We start from the raw sequence: 20008 nt of genomic DNA, 5'->3' as shown, positions 1-20008 counted from the left end.
CACGGACACCCGCGGGGTGAGTGCGGGGCTGCGCCCCCGGCCCCGCCTGGGGAGCGCCGGGGGTCGAGGGGGCGCCCGAAGGGGGGGGGGGGTCGCGCCGGGGGGCCGGGCGGGGCGCGGCGCGAGGTCCCTGCGGGGTGCGGGGGGGGGGGGTGCGGGGTCTCCCCGGCTTCCCTTGGGGATCCCTCGGACAGCCCACCTGGACAGCCCTCGGGGCGCCGGGGGGAGTGCCTGGGGGCCGGGGGATGCTGCGTGCAGGGCCGGGATCGGGGTCCTGGAGCCCCCCTGCAAGGTGCAGCCGTGCGAGTGCGTGCGCATGTGTGGGGGGTCTGTGCCCGTGCCGGGGGGCTCGGCGTGCACCCACGGGGCTGGCCCTGTGGAGCACGCACCCTGCGTGTGCGGTGCCCTGGCCCTGCGTGTGCTCCCGCTGCACGTGTCCGCAGCTGGCGTGGGCATGTTTGTGTGTGTCTGCGTGGCGCCGCTGAGGGATGCGTGCGTGCAGCGTGGCGGCGGTGCGGGCTCTGCGCCTGTTGCACGGCGCGCGTGCGGCCGAGCAGCGTGGATGCGTGTGAAGCGCGGGCTCTGTGTGTGAGCAGAGCACTGCCCCGCTGCGGGTGCATGTGCACGTGGGGAGCCTGGCGAGGGCCACAGGTGCACGCAGCAGCAGGTGCATGTGCAGTGCCCCGGGGCTGCACGCACCCTGCGTGGACCTGGGTGCTGCCAGGGGCTGGGCTGCAGCCGGGGGGGCTGCGGGCAGGGGGCTGCGCGTGCACGCAGAGCCCCAGCAGCCAGGGGTCTGTGCCGGCGATGCGGGTGGGTGCGTGTGTGTGCGCCCCTCCCTGCAAGCCCCCTGGGCCTGTGTGTGTGTGTGTGCCTGCACGCGGGTGCATGCCCGGCGCCAGGCCCCGGGCGCAGGCAGCGCTGCGGCAGCGCCGGGCTGGGTCTGGCGTGGGAGGGTCCTGGCGGGTGGCGCGGGGGATTTATGGCTGCAGCAGGCGGGCAGGGGCCGGCGAGGCGGGGAGCTGCCTGCCTGCCGGGTGGGTGCTCCCGGTGGACGGCCCCGGCCCCGCTCCCCCCCCGCAGGTCCCCGGTGCTGCCTTTGTCAGGGGGCTGCAGACAGATGGCTCTTTTCTCCCGGCTCCGCTCGCCTCGGAGTTAATCTAATGGCACAAAGCGATGCTGGTTGGGAGCATCTGCCTGTCTGCGGGCGCCCTGCGCTGCCTCCCGGTACCTTTCATTTACATTTCTCTTAACGAGACGCGCATCTGCCGGGCAGGGATGCGCGCTACCCGCCGAGAGGTGGCAAAGCCACAAGTCCCGCCGCATCCCCACCCTGCGCCATCGCTCTCCCTGTGACACCTAGGTCTAGGTGACCACCAGCGCCTCATCCCCCCTGTCCCCAGGGTCCTGGCCCTGTGGTTCGGGGGCTTTTGGGCCCCCCAGGCCAGTGCAGGAATTCGGGTAGCACCAGCATCTGCTGGGGCAGAAGTGTAGCTGGGAGCTGGGGCCCCAGGGTGCAGGATGAGGCCCCAGGCACTGCAGAGCGGGGCTTGGCCGCTGAGCAGCCCCGTGGTGGCTCCGATAACAGGCGTCCTCCTGGCTTGTTTCAGGCCGGGATTTGAGGTGGGGGCCCGGCGCCCGCACCATGGGGAACTCGGTGAGTCGGCCCAGCTGCCTGGGCGAGAAGAGCCGGCGGCCAGAGGAGCTCCTCCGGGAGCCGCAGCTCCAGGACCTGGAGCTGGACGTGGGGCAGCCGCCCGGCGGGAGCGTCGCGGAGCCCCGGATGGGGCCGCTGGAGAAGCCGCCGGTGCCGGTGGAGAATGGCTGGAGCCCGGCACCTGCGGCTGGCTGGAGCGGGGCAGGCAGCCCTGTGCTGAAGCGCAGCCTCTCGGAGGTGGCGGTGCAGAACGGGAGCGCAGCCTGCGTCCCACTCAGGGCGCAGGGTGAGGCGCGGGGCGCAGCCTGGACGCCCCCCCGGGCCGGCGCCCCTCGGAGCGCCTGGTCCTGGAAGCCCGTCACCACCCGGGAGGTGACAGAAGTGACGGAGGTGACAGAGACCATCGTGACGGAGATCGTGGAGGTGACCGAGTACCCGGCCGGCGAGAAGGGCGGAGAGCCCCTGGTCACCCGGACGGTCACGGTGCTGACGGAGCACATGGGGGAGCTCGCAGCCAGCGCCCACTCCGGACACGCGGATGCCCCAGAGGTGACTGCCGGGCAGGAGCCTCTCACAAGGACGACGCTGTGCCAGCCCCAGGCGTGGGCTGGGGGGGCCCAGCACCCCCAGCCAGGTGCCAGGAGGTCGGAGCAGCCCCCTCCCCCCTGCCACGGCGGGTGGGGGCTTGAGCCTGCCCCTGGCGCTGTGAGCCTGTAGGGCACACACCGTGCTGGGTGCTTCAGGGTGTGCTAGGGCTTTTCAGAGCTCTGCAGGCAGTGCCTGATCTTTTGGCCCCGAGGACCGAGTGTGGTCTGTGCGAGCCCTTCCCCAGCACGGCTGTGCTGAAGGGGCCAGCAGGGACCGGCAGGTGACATGGGGCCAGGCAGGGGATGCTGGGGAGGACTTGGGCTGGGCTGGGTCCCCCTGTCCCAGCACCGCCTCCGGGACTGGGCATCGCAGGGACCAGAGCACCGCAGCCCCGCGGCCGTCCCAAGCCTGGGTGGCTCAGCCACCTCTCTCCCCAGGTGTCCCTGCGGGCTGTCCCCATCCCGGAGGATGTGGCAGGTACGGAGCGAGCCCAGGACACCCTGGAGAGCCTGCTGGCGTGGGTGGCAGACATGGAGGAGCTGGTGAGCAACCAGAAGCCGCCCTCCTCAGAAGTGAAGGTGGCGAAGGCGCAGCTGGAGGAGCAGAAGGTCAGCACATTCCGGGCAGGCACAGCCCTCCCACGCTGGTCTCCCTCCAGCCGGGGATTACAGGGCTAGGGGCTGGGGGCAGAGCGGCCCCCCCCGCCACAGCCCTGTGCCGCGCTCCCTTCAGCTCCTGAAGCGGCTGCTGGAGGAGCGGAGGCCCCGTGTGGAGCACGTCCTGCAGGAGCAAGCGGTGCTGCCAGGCACCACGGCAGCAGCACCCGAGGGGAGCAGCAGCCTTTCCAGCCTCGGGGAAAAGTGGGGCAAGCTGATGCAGGAGGCTGAAGCCAGGTGGGTCAGGGCTGAGGCATTTGTCAGCGGGGTCAGCAGTTCCGGCCCCGTGTTCCCCCGCCGTGCCCTGCAGCGGCAGCAGCACGCACCCTCGCCACATCTCTCCGCCTTCCCGGCCCCGGGGCTGCGTGGGGTGGGCGGCTCTGTGCACGCCCTGCTGCGAGGAACGGTGATGGAGCAGGGCAGGGGCTGGTACAGCCGGGCAGGGGCTGCCTCGCCCTGTGTCCCTGTGTCCCCGCGTCCCCGCTCCCAGGACCCCGAGCCCAAGGCGCCCGTAGCGTGTCCTTGGGGCGGACGGGGGGATGCTGGCCTCACCTCTCGGGGTCGGGGTGGGAAGCTCAGCCCAGCTCACCCAGCCTTCCTGGCGCAGGTACGGCCGCCTGGAGCGGATCCTGCCGGCAGCACAGGGCTTCCAGGAAGCCGTGGACTCCTTCCAGGAGTGGCTCGGTGCCACCGAGCGGCAGCTGGCCCAGCTCTGGCGTGCCAATGGCTGCGTCAGCCGCGTGCAGGAAGCCCACCAGCAAACCCAGGTCAGGGCGGGCACGGACACAGCGGGACAGGGTGCAGAGGGAGCCGAGAATTTGGGCACGGGGAGGGCTGGGACGGGGAGAGCAGCCGCTGCCACAGGACCCTCCCTCCCAGGCCCTCTGCGAGGAGATCCGCGCCCGGCTGGCGGAGCTGGAAGGAGTCCTGGAGAGCGGGCAGCGGGTCCTGCAGATGGTGACAGGTGAGCGGGGAGCGGCACCGCGTGGGGGGCCGCAGCCCCGGGGCTCAGGTCTGTGGGGCACCTGCTGCAGTCCCAGTGAGGGCAGAACCCCAGGATGGGGCTGGCCTGGGAGGGGGGCAGTGGAGAAGCCCCCAGATGGGCAGGGTGAGACTCACTTCTATGGTGCTCGGTCCATCTGGACCTGGAGGGCCACAGGGTTGGGGCAGCGGGAGGTGGGAGGGAGAGGGTGCAGAGCTCTGCTGTCCAGCACCAAGGCATGGCCCAGAGGAGCTGGGTGTCCTTGGGGTGCTCCGCTCCCCGCTGGGCTGCCACTGCCTTCAGGAGCGCGGCATCGTGCGACGCCCGCCCTGCCTCGTGGATGGGGCACACGCATCCCATCGCATCCCATCGGACGGAGAGCGGCCGGGGGGAGCCTGGCCCACGGCAGGGCAGGGCACGGTGGGATGGGGCACACCAGCAGCGGGCTCAGCCAGCAGCAGGCAGGCACTTGGTGGGGATGAGGGGGCAGAGCCAGGCCCGGGAGAAGCAGAGGAGGGGAAGAGCGGATGTGGAGACCGTCAGGAGGGCGGGCGCGCTCGCTGCAGCAGGTCCCCGGCCCTGGGGATGCTGCTGCGGCAGTGCTGAGGCTGCTCGCGGCGCTGCTGCAGGGGAGGAGGCGCAGCTGGCGCAGGAGAAGATGGAATCCCTGAGGATGCGGTACCTCATCGTGGGCCAGAGCAGCGCTGACACCATGCACCGTCTGGGGCAGACCCTGGAGGCCTCATCCCGCGTGGGCACTGCCCAGGAGGACCTGGCGCTCTGGCTGGGACGCATGGAGAAGGAGCTGGCCTCTTGGGACAGCCAGCACGGCGGCCAGGAGCCTCCAGTCAGCACGAGCGACAGGGAGAAGGTGTGGGAAATGGGGGGCAGGGGACCCTCACCCTCTGTCCCCATCATGCGGCCAGGAAAGGGTCTGGAGGGGTGCAGGGATGGGCCGTGCCAGGCAGCGGGGAAGTCCTGCCCTGACCGAATGCACCGGGGGCTCTGCCCTGCGAGGCTCCCCCCGCTGCACGGCCAACGGCTCCCATCCCTGCTGCAGTTCGAGCAGATCCTGGGCTCCGAGCTCGCCCACCTGGCAGGGCTCGGCGAGCGGCTGGAGGCAGTCAGCCAGGTGCAGCTGGACGCGCAGGCGCTCCGCTCGCAGCTCTCGGACCAGAAGGTGGGTCGGAGAAGCTGCTCTGGGCCGCCGTGGGCCGTGCTCGGGCCATCACCGGGGCTGGGGGCTGGCCGCTGTCCCCCTGCGGAGGGTCGTCTGCACTGGGTAGGGGGGCGGCCAGCCCCCGGGGCCCGTGTGCCTGGGTACGGCGCGTGCAGAACTGCTGCCTCGCTGCCATGCAGCATCCGCCTGCCTCTGTCTTGCAGCTGCTCTCCGCTGAGATCCTGCACCACCGCGGGCTGGCGGAGCGGCTGCTGGGCATCGCGGACCCGCTGCTGCGGTCCTGCCCCGAGCCCCTGCAGCAGCACCTGCAGGTGAGCGGCCGCAGCGGGGCCACGCTGGGCGGTGCCGGGGGGGACGTGGCCGGCCGTGCGCTGCCCCCGCGCTGGCAGCGGGCACCCGGCGAGCTGCGTGTCTCTGCAGCCCTCGGTGCAGGCGCTGCGGGAGCGCGCGGAGCAGCTCTTCGTGCGCAGCGGGGCCTGCGCCGTGCAGCTGGAGCACGCCCAGTCCCTGCTCGCCCAGTTTGCCGAGGCTCACGCCGAGCTCTTGCCGTGGCTGGAGGAGACGCAGGCTGTCGGGGTGCAGCTTTCCCCAAACGCCATCAGCTACGAGGCCTTCAAGGAGCAGCAGGCACTGCTGCAGGTGAGGGCTGGGGAAGGCAGCGCCGAGCTCCGGCACCCCGTGGCAGTGGGAGCACGGGGGGCAGCCTGCGAGGGCACTGGGGCTCAGCCCACGACAGGGCAGGCAGCAGGCGCTGGTGGCTGAGCACAGAGGGGACGTGGGAGAGGGCAGCGCATGGAGCAGGAGCAGAGGCTTTGAGCCCAGCTGGCAGAGGAGAGGGGTAAAGGGAAGGGAGCACGGCTGCGGGGACCAGCACTGCCCATGTGGAGCGGAGCCGGGGCGCGGGTGCAGCGGCAGCACTGGGGGGGGGGGCATGGCCCCGTGCTCCCCATCCCGTGGCTCCGCACGCTCCCACGGCCTCTCCTCTGCCACCAGTGCCTGCGGGAGGCGATCGCGGAGCACCGGCCCCTGATGGGGAAGCTGCAGCGCGTCTCGGCGCAGCTGGTGGAGCTGAGCCCGGAGCAGGGCGCCCCATTCCAGCAGCGCTGGCAGGAGGCCGAGGAACAATACTGCCGTGTCCGCGAGCGTGTGCGCCAGGCGGCCGCTCTGCTGGAGGATGCGCTGCCGCGGTACAGCCAGGTACGGGCGGCACGGGGGCTGGGTACCCCCGGAGCTTCCCTCCGGTGACCGGGCCGGACCCGCTGCACCTTCCGCAGCTGACCGAGCGCATGGACCTGCTGCTGGAGTGCCTGGAGCGGCTGCAGAGCCGCCTGCAAAGCCAGCCGTCTGTCCGCGGAGACACGGCCCACCTTCGGGAGCAGATCCGTGAGAACAGCCTGGCCCTGGGCGAGCTGGAGAAGCTGGGGGTGGCACTGGAGACCGTGCAGGCACAGGGCGCCGAGCTGCTGGCCAGCATGCAGGCAGCCAACTCTGACGCTGCTGCCAGAGGTACTGGCAGGGGGTGTGGGAGCAGCACATCCCTGTGTGGGTGCAAGGCCCTGCGTGGTGCCCCAGGCCGAGCCCCGTCCCTCGTGCACCCCGCAGGGATCCAGGAGCGGACGTCGCAGCTGCTGTCCCAGTGGGGCCGCCTGCGGGGCTGCTGCGAGGAGCAGGAGCGCCGGCTGCGGGAGCTGCTGGCGCTGGCCGACCGCTTCTGGCACAGCCTCTCGGAGCTGGCCCTGACGCTGAGCGACACCCAGCAGCTGGTGCTGGGCCTGGAGGAGGCTGGTGGCGAGCCCGAGGCTGTCCGCACACGGCTCCGCACCATGCAGGTACAGGGCAGGGGTCCCCACGGGCAGCCCCACAGCACGGGCAGCTCCGAGCCCCCTCCCCACCCACAGGCACTGCGGGAGGAGATCGACTCGCTGCAGGGTGAGCTGGACACGCTGGGCATCCTGGGCGTGGAGCTGATGTCCTCCTGTGGGGACCCTGACAAGCCCGATGTCACCAAGAGCCTGGATGATGTGAGCGCTCTGGCTGGGGGGGCCGGGGGTCTGTCTGTGGTGGGCACGGGTCCACATGGGGGGCATGTGGGGACAGGACAGAGCCAAGCCGCAGCTGGACCCTGGAGAAGGGGCAGGCATGTTCCCAAGCCCTGTGGGTGTCCTGGGGCGGTGCTGCAGGGAGGGTGGGTGTTCCGGGCTGGGGTCCCTGCACAGGGGACCGTGTCCCTGGCGTCCCGCGCACCCCGTGGTGGTGCCGGCTGACTTGCGCCCCGTGCCGGTGCCCACTCCCCCGAGCTCCGCGCGGTGCCGCTGACCCTCGCGCCCTGCCGCAGCTCTACTCCTCCTGGCACAGCCTGAACAAGGTGTGGACGGAGCGCTACGCCCGCCTCGAGGAGCAGCTCCAGGCCTCCGTCAGCTACCAAGAGACCATGCAGGTGGGCTGCCGGGAGTGCTGGCGTGTCCCATGTGCGGGGAGAGGGATGGGGACAGCGCGACTAGGGCCCCCCCTGCCCTCCCCAACGCCTCGGTCCCTCCGTCCCCAGCGGCTGTTCGAGTGGCTGGACACGGCTGAGCTGCGCATCGCAGAGGAGTTCCTCGTCGGTGGGGACCTGGACATGGTGCAGCAGCAGCTGGCGGAGCTGAAGGTGTGACGTGCTGCAGGATGCCTCCCCGGTCCTGGGGTCAGGCCTGGGGAGCAGGGGGCAGGCGGGGGGCACTCGGGGTATTTCCAGGCAGTGGGATGAGAGCACGGTGTGTTGGACAGAGCCGGTGCCCCCTGCTCCTGCTCGTGGTCTCCAGAGGGTGGCCAGGTGCGGCCTGGGGTGCCCGAATCCGTCCTGCCCAAGGTGCCCCCAGTGGGCAGGGCTCCTGGCTCTCCACGAGGAGGAGCTCTGGGCCCAGGTGCCTGTGCCAAGCTGTGCCAGGCTGTGCCAGGCTGTGCCAGGCTGTGCCATGCCATTCCAAACTATGCTGTGCCATGGCATCCTATAGCATGGGGTGCCATACTCGGCTGTGCCGTGCCATGCTGTGCCATACAAAGCCTTCCCATGCTGTACCATGCCATGCTATTCCATACTCGGCTGTGCCGTGCCGTGCCATGCCATGCCATGCCTGGTGGCACCACAGGCCCGTGGCTCCATGTCAGAGGGCCAGGGACCATGTGCCACCCACTCACATCTGATGGTTGGACTCGATAATCTTAAGGGTCTTTTTCAAGCTACGCGATGCTCAGGTTCTACGATCTGCCCCGCAGGAGTTCAAGCGGGAGCTCTACCAGTGCAAGGTGGACGTGGAGAGCCTACGGCACCAGGCTGGCCCAGGGGGGCAGGGGCAGGGGGACCCCCCGGCCCCACTCAGCGACTTCCGCCAGCGCTGGGACCGCCTGGAGGAGGAGATCGTCAGCCGCCAGGTGAGGGGGGCTCGGGCAGTGCGGGACAGCCCCAGGCGCAGGGCAGGGTTGGGGTGGCACCTCTGGGAGGTAGCGCATGGTGCTGTGCAGCGCTGGGCGCATGGGCAGGGCTGACCCCACCAAACGGGTGCCTGATCCTACCCTCGCCTCCGGCAGCACCAGCTGGAGGCAGCTCTGCTGGGCCTGGGGCAGTTCCAGCACCAGCTGGAGGAGCTGCTGCAGTGGCTGTCCCATACCTCGGAGCAGCTGCAGGGCCCCACGCTGCTGCGCCTCGACCTGCAGAGCTGCGAGATCGAGCTGGCCAAGCACAAGGTGAGGGGGGCTGTGGCACAGGGCTCCCTGCACGCCCCATCCTGGGCTGCCCCCAGGCCGTTGGCTGCGTGCCCCCACAGCTGAGCGTCCTCACGGGGACGTCCCCCAGCGGGACCGGACACCGTCCTGCCGGGGGGTCCCATTGCACCGTGAGGTCCCTCCCGATGTCCTCCTGCTGCGGGGCCGTGTTCTGCCGCAGGGCACTGCTCCCCCCCCCTCCTGGCACTGCCTGGCCCATCGCAAGGCGTCGAGCCCCGGGGCGATGGTGGCTTGGCCAGGCAGGTCTGTGGTTCGGGGCGGGCGGTGTGAGAACGCGTCCCCTCCCGTGGTGACAACATGGAAGGAGTGAGCTGTCTCTTTCCCCTTGCCCGGGCACGCTCGTGCCGTGTGTGCCGTCAGCAGGGTGCTGCGAGGTGCACGTCGGCTGGGGGGGGGGGCATGCATGGCAGGGTGGCCCCAGCCTCATCCATCCCCCATCCTAGCAGCCCCCCTGCCACAAAGCAGCAAATTTGTTGCCTTGCACCTGCCCTGTGCCACTTGGGGGACAGGAGCCAGGGTGCCTGCTCTGGGCGTCCCAGCACTGGCTGCTGTCCCTTGCCACGGCGCTCCCCAGGCCCCGTGCCGTGATGGCAGCGTTGGAGCGGGCAGGGGAGGCGGCCCAGGAGCCTGGCGGGGTGCGAGGTGCTGGCCGTGACGGCCCCGTGCTGTCCCCAGGTGCTGCGGAACGACGTGATGTCCCACGCCCGCACCGTGCAGTCCGTCAATGAGGCCGGGCAGGGCTTGCTGCTCTCCAGCCTGGGGGACAGCGTGGAGGGGCTGCAGCGCAGCCTGCAGCAGCTCAACCAGCGCTGGGACGTGGTGCAGAGCGAGACCGAGAGCCGCCAGCTGGAGCTGGAGAACAACCTCAGCCAGGTGCAGAGCACAGCGGCCGCCCCCGCTGCCGCATCCCCTGCTCGTGGAGGCAGTGCTGAGCCCCCTGCGCCTCCCCCCAGGTGCAGGACATCACGCTGGAGATCACGGAGCTGCTGCAGTGGCTGGAGCACGTGGAGCTGCAGCTCTTCTTCTCCAAGCCGGCGTGGGGCCATCCAGACACCACCAAAGAGAAGCTCGCCGCTCACCTCGTGAGCTCCTCCGCGCCCCCCAAGCTGCAGAGCCATCCCTGGGGGGTGCCCCTGCTCTGCCCCTCTCTGTGCTGGGGTGCTGGGACCCTTCTCTGCCTACTCCCCTCCCCAGAAGGGCAGAGCCCCTCTGCTCCTCTCCCTACCTGTCCAGGCCCCCCCGGTCGCAGCTGGAGCCTTCCTGGTTCCCACCCCGCTCGGGGCAGGAACACGGGGCGCTGACGCCGGGCTCTCTCGGCAGGAGCTGTGCAAGGAGATGGAGTCCAAGCAGGAGACGTACAACGCCGTGCGGGACCGTCTGCAGCGGCTGCTGGGCTCCTGCCGCGCTGCACGGCCCTGCAGCACCGAGCACAGCCTGCGCATCCTGGAGCAGAAGTGGGAGAGCGTCCACGCTGAGGCACAGGAGAGGAAGGTGGGGCGGGGGCGTGCTGCCCACCTGGGGGTGCGGACCCTGCCCGGCTCTGGGGGCTGCGGGCGCCCGTCCCGGTGAGCATCCCCACTCTGCCTGCAGGAGCGCCTGGCCGAGGGGCTGACCGTCACCACTGAGTTTCACGGCACCATGCAGGAGCTGCTGCGCTGGGTGGCACATGCAGAGGAGCTCCTCGGCTCCCCCGCGCCCCCCAGCTTCATCCTGGACACTGTCACCGTGCAGATCCAGGAGCACAAGGCAAGTCTGGCTGGGCTGGCAGGGCTCTGTTCCACCCGCAGGGGGACGCCCCGAGTCCGTGGGCTGGCTCCTGGGGGGCTGGGGTCCGCCAGAGAGGTCCTGGGCAGCAGCGGCACTGGCACCATCGGGGGAAATCCCCCTGGGCTGCCCCCGGGGCACCCCCCATGTGGCAGCAGCACGGGTCTGCCCTGTGCCTTGGGGGTTTGCTCGTGCCCGCGCGCCCCAGCCACGTCTGGCTGCCCTCAGGCCCTGGTGAAGGAGGCAAACGCCCACGGGGAAAAGCTGAGCAGCCTGGAGGCCGTCGCGTCACGCTTGAAAGACTTCAGCAGGAAGCAGGACGGAGCCGTGATCCAGAACCTCGTGCTGACAGCCAAGGAGCGGCTGGGCAAGGTGCTGCAGCACACGGCAGAGCGTGGGGCGGCTCTGGAGGAGGCCCGCAAGCGCACCAAGCAGGTACCCGGCCGAGGTGGCGGGGGCACAGGCCCTGCAGGGAGCTGTGCCGGCGCCTGGGCCGTGCCGCCCTGGCACGGGGGCTGTGCCGCGCTGCCCGTGGCTCGTGCTGTGGCAGAGTGGCCGCGCAGCCCTGCCGTGCATGCTGCTCTGGCTCCTCGTCCGTGCGGCACTGTGCGCCCTGCACAAGTCCCCTCTCCCTGCTGCAGTTCAGCGAGTCCCGGCGGCTGCTCTTGGACTGGATGGACGAAGCAGAGCAGGCCCTGGAGGTGCCGCAAGACACGGCCACGAGCCAGGAGGAGATCAAGTGCCAGCTGGCTGAGCACAAGGTGAGGGCGAGAGCCGCTGCCCAGTCCCATGGGGACGGGGGAGCCCCAGTGGGACAGGCTGCCCGGCCAAGGGCAGCGGGAGCAGAGCCGGGGGCTGCAGGGCGGCTGCGGGGGGGCTCCCCGGCTCCCAGCCCACCCCACACCGCGGCTGGGCACCGCTCCACGTCTGCCTCTGGGGGCACAGAGAGCCCCTGGGTGAGGGGCATCAGCTGAGCCCCGGGGTCCGGGCGGGCTCACCCCACCTGCCCGCAGGCTTTCCAGAGGGAGCTGCGCTCGAAGCGGCCGGTGTACGAGGCCACGCTACGGAGCGGGAGGGCCCTGCGGGAGAGAGCCCGGCTCCCTGAGGACCTGCAGCCGCTGGAGGAGCTGCTGGGGGAGCTGAAGGAACGCTGGGACGCGCTGTGCAGCCGGGCTGCCGAGAGGTGAGGGGCACCTGCCCCGTGCCGGATGGTGGGGTGGGGTGGGGATGGGATGGGGATGGGATGGGATGGGGATGGGGGTGGGATGGAGTGGGATGGAATGTCTGTGCTCCACTTGTCGTGCTGATCCTGGGCAGGATACATATCAGAGTCCTTCCTCCCTGGGTGTTCCACTCCCTGCTTTGGGACCCCCTGCCTCAGCACCACTGGGCTATGGCCCCTGGGGTTGGAGCCAGGATCTGTCCCCAACCACACGCAATCCCAGGCACTTACGGCTGTGGCCATTCCCTTGCAGGCAGCACAAGCTGGAGGAGAACCTGCTCTTCTCAGGCAAGTTCACCGATGCGCTGCAGGCTCTCATGGACTGGTTGTACCGTGCTGAGCCGCAGCTCAGTGAGGACGTGCCCGTTGGAGGGGACCGGGACCTGGTCAGTGACCTGATGGACAAGCATAAGGTGGGTGTCCCCGGGCTGTGCAGGGAGCTGCCTGCTGTGTTCTGGCCCCATGGGATCCCTGGGGAGCGATGGCCCCAGGGCAGCCCTGTGCTCTGCACCAGCCCTGCCCGTGGTCCTCCATCATGCCGAGCAGTGCTGGGGCACCCCACGTGCCACATGTACCCCACGTACCGTGCACCTGGGGCACTTGCACAGCCACTGGGAACCAGGCCGGGTGCCGGGACCCCCCAGCACCTCCCACTCCCTCCTGCTCTCTCCCGCTCAGGTCTTCCAGAAGGAGCTGGGCAAGCGAGCCAGCTGCATCAAGATGCTGAAGCGCTCGGTGCGGGACCTGACCCGCGGCAGCAGCAGCGTGGACTCCCAGTGGCTGCAGAAGCAGATGGAGGAGCTGAGCACGCGGTGGGACCTGGTCTGCAAGCTCTCCGTCTCCAAGCAGGCCCGGCTGGAGGCTGCGCTCCGGCAGGTGTGGGCAGTGAGCTGGGGGGCTGCAAGGTCAGGGGCTGCTGCTGGTGCCCCCCACGGGAAGGCTGCACACGTCTGTCGCTTGCAGGCTGCTGCATGGGGGCTGCAGGGCTGTGGGTGGCCGTGCATTGCAGGGTGCTGTGGGGCTGTGGGTGGCCATGCATTGAGGGGTGCTGTGGGGCTGTGGGTGGCCATGCATTGCAGGGTGCTGCGTGGGGTGCTGGGCTGTGGGTGGCTGTGTCGCAAGGTGCTGCGGCAGGGTGCCAAGTGGGTGCTGCAGGCGCCTGCTGGAGGTGCACACGTGTGGGGGTGCCTGTGCAGGAGGCAGGGTGCTGCTTGGGGTGCCCTCCTGGGTGCCCTCCTCAGTGGGGATGTACCGACGGGGGTCAGGGAAAATTGTGTCCCAAGGAGTCTTTGGGGTGAAGATCGTCCCCACTGTCCTGCTGTGGGGTCTCAGAGGGGCTGGGGCTGCACAGAAGTGGCTCTGACGGGTGCCTCGTGGGCAGCTGCAGGGCTCGGGGCTGGCCAGGGGCAGGGGGCTGCAGGGTGGGTGTTGAGCAGGTCCCGGGCTGTCGTGGCAGGCAAAGGAGTTTCACACCCTGGTGCAGTCCTTCCTGGGGCGCCTCTCCGAGTCAGAGAAGACCCTCAAGTACGGTGTCTTCCCCGAGGAGGAAGCGGCTGTGCAGGAGTGCCAGAACCAGCTGCAGGTCAGTGCCAGCCCCCGCCAGCCCCCAGGGACGTCTCCGTTCTTGCTCCAGGATGTCCCATTGCTTGTCCCAGCCGGCACATGCCATGATGTGGGATGCTGCCAGACGTGGGGTCTGGGGCCCCAAGCACCCCACACGAGGCCAGACATGCTCACAGCACCCAGCTTGGATGCCCGGCTGGGTGGGAGCGGGTCCCGGCAGCTCTGGGGTCTGCAGCGGGATGCGGGGGGCTGGGACCCCCCAGCACCACACTCCGTATGCCCTCCCAGGAGCTGATGAAGTCCCTGCAGTGCCAGCAGCTGGAGCTGGAGTGCATCACCTCGCTGGGGGAGGAGATCCTCTCCACCTGCCACCCAGACTCCATCATCACCATCAAGTCCTGGGTCACCGTCGCCAAGAGCCGCTTCCAGGAGGTGAGCTGCGTGCCCCGGCTCCGTCCGTCCCTGCAGGGAGCAGCCCCACACAGCCCCACGCAGCCCCACACTGCCCCACACAGCCCCACCCCACAATGCCCCACGCAGCCCCACGCAGCCCCACACAGCCCCACACAGCCCCACACAGCCCCGCCCCACACAGCCCCACCCCACACAGCCCCACACAGCCCCACGCAGCCCCACACCTCTCCCACTGCTGGTGCCCCTGGTGCAGTCCTCCCGGCCAGGCAGTCCTGGAGGTGTCCGGCCCCTTCCCCAGCCGGTGCAGCCAGCCTTGGTCCTGCCGGGGGCTGGATGCCCCCCAGCAAAGTCCCTCCTGCACAGACCTGGCCCTCCCGCCCCTCGCTCCCACCCCTGCTTCCCCATCCTGGGGCCCCTCAGGGGAGCACCCACAGCCTCTCCAGTCCCACCTGGCTGCTGGCAGCTCATTCCACACGCATGAGGATGGCATTCCCCGGTCCCTGGGGAGCGGAGTCTCGGGGATCCCCACCCAGACCCCCTCCCACAGAGGCTCTCTGCTCTGTGGATTTGCAAGAAAGAGCATTCCCAGTGCTCCCCGTTCCCGTTCCTCCCTGAGCGGGTCTGTCCAGTTTGGCCGATCCCTCGCCTGCACAAAGCCCTCAGTGAGCAGGGATCCCCTTGCTGATCTGAAGGTGCTCCAGGGTATGGAGCGGCGCATCCCGTCCTGACACCTGCGGGGCTGCCCTCGTCCTGCCCTTGTCCGCAGCCCCACTCACCCCAGATAGCGAGGATGCTGCGAGGGCCGTGAGCACGTCTGCAGCAGCACGGACCAGGGTACAGGCACGTTTGGCCACCACCCGCAGGGTTGTGCTGAGGAGTGGTGCTCAAAGTGCTGGAGGCAGCCCCCAGGAGCTGCAGGGTCCCCTGGCACGTGAGGGGCTGAGCTGTCAGCCCTGACCCAGCTGGCCTGCAGGCCCCCACAGGCAGGGATAGGTCCCGGAGCATCCACATTCTTGTCCCATGCTCCTGCCCCGTGGCAGGGTGGGTCCTGGAGCACTCACGTCCTTGCTCCATGCTCCTATCCTGTGGTCACTGGGGCAGCTGGACAGGGTTTTGTGCTCCTGCCCCATGGCAAGGCTGGGCCACGGCTCCCCAGATGCAGACTTCGCCCCCCCGCAGCAGCCCTGCATTGCACAGCTGGGGCTGCCGACACCGCTCCCGGCACCGTGCCGCCACCACCAGCCCCGGTGGCTCAGCTCCTGCTCCTTGCCGCAGGTGCTGAGCTGGGCGCAGCAGCAGGGCGAGAGGCTGCAAGCCCAGCGGGCCAGCCTGGCGGCCGAGCGGGAGGAGATGGCCCAGCTCGTCGACTGGATCACGGCCGCCGAGGAGGCGCTGAGCCTGCGGGACCAGGAGCCGCTGCCGGAGGAGGCTGAGCAGCTGGAGGAGCTCAATGCCCAGCACGCGGTGAGGGCCGTGCCGGGGACACGCCGTCCTCCCCGTACCCACCTGGCACTGGCGGGAGCGCTTGGCCCCACCGAGGACCTTTGGCGCATTTGTGGCTGCAGCTGGCATGTGCAGGATGCTGCAGCGCTCTGGGTGCACGCTGGCAGCCTCAGCCTGAGCTGCTGCTTCTACTGCGAGGGATGCTGATGCAGGAGCCCCCTGGGGGGTGGCCAGGCTCTGGCTTCAGCCCCGTGCTCCAGCTGTGCTGGCGGGTGGGGGGCACGCCTGGTGGACCCTCTGGCGTGGCCGGTGGGCGCTCAGTGCTGGCCTCCCGTGGCAGGTGTTCATGGAAGAGCTGAACCGCAAGCAGCCTGATGTGGAGAAGGTCACCAAGAGCTGCAAGCAGAAGCTGGCCACTGAGCTGGGGCCGCCAGCCGCCCGCAGACTGGCCACACGTAAGAGCCCGTTTGCCCCCGAGCTGCGCCCCGGGCCCCTGGCCGTGCCCTCACCCCTGTCTCCGCTGGCTGCAGGGCGCCGCAGTGTGGGGAAGGCACAGGGTGCTCCGGCGGTGCCACTAGGGGGGCTGGAGCCCCAGACGCCCCTCATGGCCCAGCTCCTGCACCGCTGGCAGCAGCTCTGGCTCCTGGCTCTGGACAGGCAGTACCGGCTGGAGACGGCCCTGCAGCGCCTGCGGGAGGTAGGGGCAGCCCCGGCAGCGCCGTGGCCCTGGCTCGTGCCAGCAGCTTCACTCCCTGTGCCGCGGGAGCTCTGGCCCTGGGGGGGGCACGGACGGGGATGGCCCCGGGGCTGGCGGAACAGCGCGAGCAGAGCCCGGAGCCTTCCCTGCCCCTGTCCCCATGCATCCCCATGGGCTGGGGGTGACCCCAAGTGATCAGAGCTGGCCTCACCGGAGCCTGCAGCTCCCCAGTGCGACCCTGAGCTGGGGGTCCTGGGCCCCCTTCACCCATCTCTAAAGGGTCAGGGCCAGGAGCAAGCTGGCTGTGCGGCATCGGGGCTGAGCCCCAGCGCGAGTCCTGAGGTGGGGACTCGGGGGCTTTCCTGCTGCCGTGTTAATTCCCTCTGTGCCTCTCCGAGCTGGAGGAGTTTGCTCACTTCGACTTCGGGGTCTGGAGAAAGCGTTACATGCAGTGGATCGGCCAAATGAAGTCCCGTGTCCTGGATGTTTTCCGTGGCATCGACAGGGACCAGGATGGGCGCATCAGCCAGCGGGAGTTCATCGAGAGCGTCCTCTCCTCCAGTGAGTGTGCCCAGGACCCATGGTGGGCCGGGGCTGGCTCAAGGGGCTGTGCCCCCCTGGGAGGGGGCAGCTTGGGAGCGGCGGGGGCAGGCGCTGACAGCCGGGCTCCCCCTTGGAGGAGGACCCGGGCACAATGGCAGCACTGGCTGGGCTTGGGGCAGGGGTGCGCAGGGCACAGTGGGGCTGAGGGTCCCTGTCCCTCCCCAGAGTTCCCCACCAACGTCCTGGAGATGAACGCCGTGGCGAGCATCTTTGACATGAACGGTGATGGCTTCATTGACTACTACGAATTCGTCAGCACCCTGCACCCCAACCGGGACCCGCTGCGCCGGACTGCGGATGCCGACCAGATCCAGGACGAGGTATGGCCAGGGGGCCGCGGTGGCACGAGGCTGGTGCCCTGCCATGGGTCTGACCCACGAGGGCTGTCTTCCAGGTGAACAGGCAGGTGGCCCAGTGCAACTGTGCCAAGCGCTTCCAGGTGGAGCAGATCAGCGCCAACAGGTACCGGGTAGGTGCCACCCCCCACCGTTGCCCCACGCTGCTGTCATCCCCCGGCCGGGGGTCCTGGGCTTGCTCTGACACCCACGCACAGCCTGCACCATGCTGAGGTCCCCCAGCTCCATGGCCCCTGCTGCCAGAGCCTGTGCAGTGGCGCAGAGAGGGCACGGGAGAGCCACCCAAGTCCCATGGGATCCCTGTCCCTAGGGGGAAATGGGACGTGGGTGGCTTCCCTCTTTCCCACGTGCCTATGGCAAAAGCACCCATTCTGCGCCCCAACAAGGAGCTCCTTCCCCTGCCTGTCTGCGGGGGAAACGGGAATCGGTGCTGATGGAGGGCAGTGCGGGGGGGACCTGGTGGGCTGGTGACAGGCACTGCTGGGTGCTGGGTCCTGCCCTCGTGCCCAGCTCCCAGCCCAGCCAAAGCCCTCCAGCGCTCGCCGTGCTCTCACACGCCTCTCCCCACAGTTTGGGGAGTCTCAGCAGCTGCGGATGGTGCGGATCCTGCGCAGCACCCTGATGGTGCGGGTTGGCGGGGGCTGGATTGCGCTGGATGAGTTCCTGGTCAAGAACGACCCCTGCAGAGGTGGGCACGGCCGTCCCCGCGCCCAGCCGGTGCCCCGCAGGTCTGGGCTGTGTGCTCCTGGGTCTCACCGCCTCTGCTGTCCCTCCCCAGTGAAGGGCAGGACCAACCTGAAGATCAACGAGAAGTACCTGTCCCCAGATGCCTTCGGGGCCACCGCAGCCAAGTGCGCGGGGAACCAGTCAGCCCCCTCCTCCAAAGTGCTGTCCCCCAGCCGCTCCAACTCCAGCCTCAGCCTCTACAGCAGCGCCTCAGCCCCCAGCAGCCCCCTGGCCAGGAAGGTAAGGGCTGGGGAGCCCCTGCCCAGGCAGTGCTGACCCTCCCCACACTACTGCAGCCCCTGCGTCTCTTCCCTCCCCAGTCGGTGCTGCGGAGGACGCGCTCTGGGGACCGGTGCCCCCGCTCCCGTGGCTCCCTGCTGCCCGACGGGGCCGAGCTGCAGTTCACCGCGGCCGAGGAGAGCCCGGATGTGGCACCCCCAGGTGAGGGCTGTTCCGCCGTGGGGTGCCGCAAGCTGCAGGCTGCACAACCCTTGGGACGGGGGGCTGTGGGGCTGCTGTGGGCCGGGCAGGCCTGGGGGAGCAGGGGGTGAAGCACGAGGAGCAGGAGCCGTCCAGGAGGTGGGGGTCAGGGTGGGGGTCTGTCCCCCAGCCCCAGGAGCGAGGCAGCTCCAGCCCTGCCCCTTCCTTTCAGAGCCGCCTGAGGGGTCCCCCCCCAGAGCGCTGCAGCCCCTGCCGCTGAGCTCCCCCAGCCACCCGCCCTGCGCCCAGCACCCTTGGCCGGCCCCACTCAGGACTCTTCTCCCCGGAGGCCGCCCGCCACGGGGCTGGAGGATGGCGAAGCTGCAGCCGTGCGCCCCACGGGTCTCCGGGCCGAGGGTAGCCGCCCTGCGCGCTCTGGTACTGCGCTGTGGCCCTCCGAGTGGGTGCCCACCGGCAAGGGCTGAGCTGTCTGTCCATCACTGATCCCAGCATATATGCAAGCATCCCCCGACACACACCAAACCACCCCCAGGCTCTGGCTGGCACATCCCCCAGCCCCACCAGCCCACCCGGCAAGGTGGGGGGCCCAAGACCCTGGTGCCCCAGTCGGAGCACCCGGGGCAGCTGTGGGTGGCCCGGATCATCACGGTGCTGGGCTCCCCCAGGGCCACGGTGGCCGCGGTGCCCCGGGGATGGCCCCTGCCTGTCTCCCCCAGGCTCCTGTGCCCTTAAGGCAGCTGCTGGGGCCCCGGGGCATTTGGCACCAGCTGGCGGGGAGCCTGCCCTCACCCCCTGCCCATGCTCGGTGAGAGGTGGGAGGTGGCAGCGTGCCGCAGCCGGGCACTGGGGCCCCTCACCGGATGCCAAGCCCCATTTCTGGTGCTAACCCCCACCCCGCGGGCCTTTGGTGTGTGCGCACCAGGCCCTGGCCACAGCCGTCCCCGGCAGGGCTGGGGCTGCCACAGGCGGGGGTCCCTGTGCCCCCATCCCGCCCGCAGCACCCCTCGGGTGGCGGGCCCCTGCCCTGCTGACGCATGTTCACCGCCACCCCGCTAACCGGACAGCAGTAGAGCTGAATGTAACCCTGGCCGGGGCACGGCCCCGCCAGCCACAATAAAGAGTAGATTTCTTTTTCTATAACCACCCAGGGCTTGCTGCAGTCTGTCTGTCCACTCACCCTGCTGCCTGTCTGGGGGACAGATGCCTGCCGGGGCGTGCACCCAGCCCTGTGCCACCGGCAGAGACGCGCAGCGCTGGGGCTGAGGCTGACAAGCCTGGGCTGCCACCGTGGGTGCCAGCAGGCGCCGTGCCATGTCACCTCCTTGCTGAGGAAAGCTGGGATTCCTGCTGTGCCCAGCACCTCTGCCCAGCGTGGGGGGCCAGGCCTGTGCTGCGCCCCATGCCCCCCCGCAGGCAGTGCTGGGACACATGGCATCGCCATCCCCATGTGCCCACCGCCCTTCTCTGGCCCCACAGCCTCGAGGGTCCCAGGCCAGCACGGCCCCACAGTGGTGTTACTGGTCCGGTGCTGCCGGGGAAGGCTGGGATGGGGATGGATGGCTGCAGGACAGCCTGGGCCTGGGTCCTGGTGCTCATGGTGAAGTGGCTGTGCCCCGCAGGGACACCTTGCATGTGGGGACTGTCCCCAGGTGTCACAGCAGCAGAGCCCTTCCCTGGCACCTCTCTGGGTTGGGAAATGAGTCCAAGACCCCTGTGACTGAGGGCAGCCGCAGCCCTCGACTGATCCTCCAGTGGGGTTTGGGATTTGCCTGGCTGCCTCCTCCCTTCCCCTGGTCTTGTTGGCTCCCACGGGATTTAGTCCCACTTCTACGCCACTGTCCCCTAAAACTGCCTCTGCGCTCATTTTTTTCTGAACAAAGTACTTCTGTGTTGGACACCACCAAAGGGAGACAGGTCTGGCAATGCACCAGTGCCCGTGCCCGTCACCCATCCA

The 20008-nt window shown here is 69.8% G+C and overlaps 1 protein-coding gene across 1 annotated transcript; it reads left to right on the top strand.

Moving 5' to 3' along the window:
* Positions 1-6: 6 nt before the first annotated feature.
* LOC118161719 (dystonin-like) lies at positions 7-19197 on the top strand. Its single transcript, XM_035317313.1, has 39 exons — positions 7-16; positions 1611-2206; positions 2683-2853; positions 2978-3138; positions 3509-3668; positions 3781-3865; positions 4513-4754; positions 4944-5063; positions 5267-5374; positions 5484-5702; positions 6057-6260; positions 6338-6569; positions 6666-6892; positions 6962-7084; positions 7399-7500; positions 7609-7710; positions 8319-8474; positions 8631-8786; positions 9501-9698; positions 9779-9907; positions 10146-10316; positions 10416-10571; positions 10818-11064; positions 11104-11137; positions 11188-11350; positions 11603-11772; positions 12065-12224; positions 12490-12687; positions 13268-13393; positions 13663-13806; positions 15064-15252; positions 15572-15928; positions 16327-16489; positions 16697-16851; positions 16926-17000; positions 17458-17575; positions 17666-17853; positions 17934-18054; positions 18266-19197. Exons 2-39 carry the CDS (start codon positions 1646-1648, stop codon positions 18535-18537), a joined length of 6663 nt encoding a protein of 2220 aa, XP_035173204.1. The 5' UTR covers positions 7-16; positions 1611-1645; the 3' UTR covers positions 18538-19197.
* Positions 19198-20008: the final 811 nt, after the last annotated feature.

This window comes from Oxyura jamaicensis, chromosome 2 (assembly GCF_011077185.1).
Source record: "Oxyura jamaicensis isolate SHBP4307 breed ruddy duck chromosome 2, BPBGC_Ojam_1.0, whole genome shotgun sequence".
In the NCBI taxonomy this organism is placed as follows: Eukaryota; Metazoa; Chordata; class Aves; order Anseriformes; family Anatidae; genus Oxyura; species Oxyura jamaicensis.
Note: the sequence above shows the minus strand (reverse complement) of the source record. Positions and strands in the feature narration are given on the sequence as shown.

Bases quoted from the DNA above. Each gene is read 5' to 3' on its own strand.
- LOC118161719 (XM_035317313.1), top strand. From the start codon at position 1,646: ATGGGGAACTCGGTGAGTCGGCCCAGCTGCCTGGGCGAGAAGAGCCGG. The intron at 7,711-8,318 runs GTGTGACGTGCT...TCTGCCCCGCAG, and splicing joins AGCAGCTGGCGGAGCTGAAG to GAGTTCAAGCGGGAGCTCTA. The intron at 15,253-15,571 runs GTGAGGGCCGTG...CTCCCGTGGCAG, and splicing joins AGCTCAATGCCCAGCACGCG to GTGTTCATGGAAGAGCTGAA.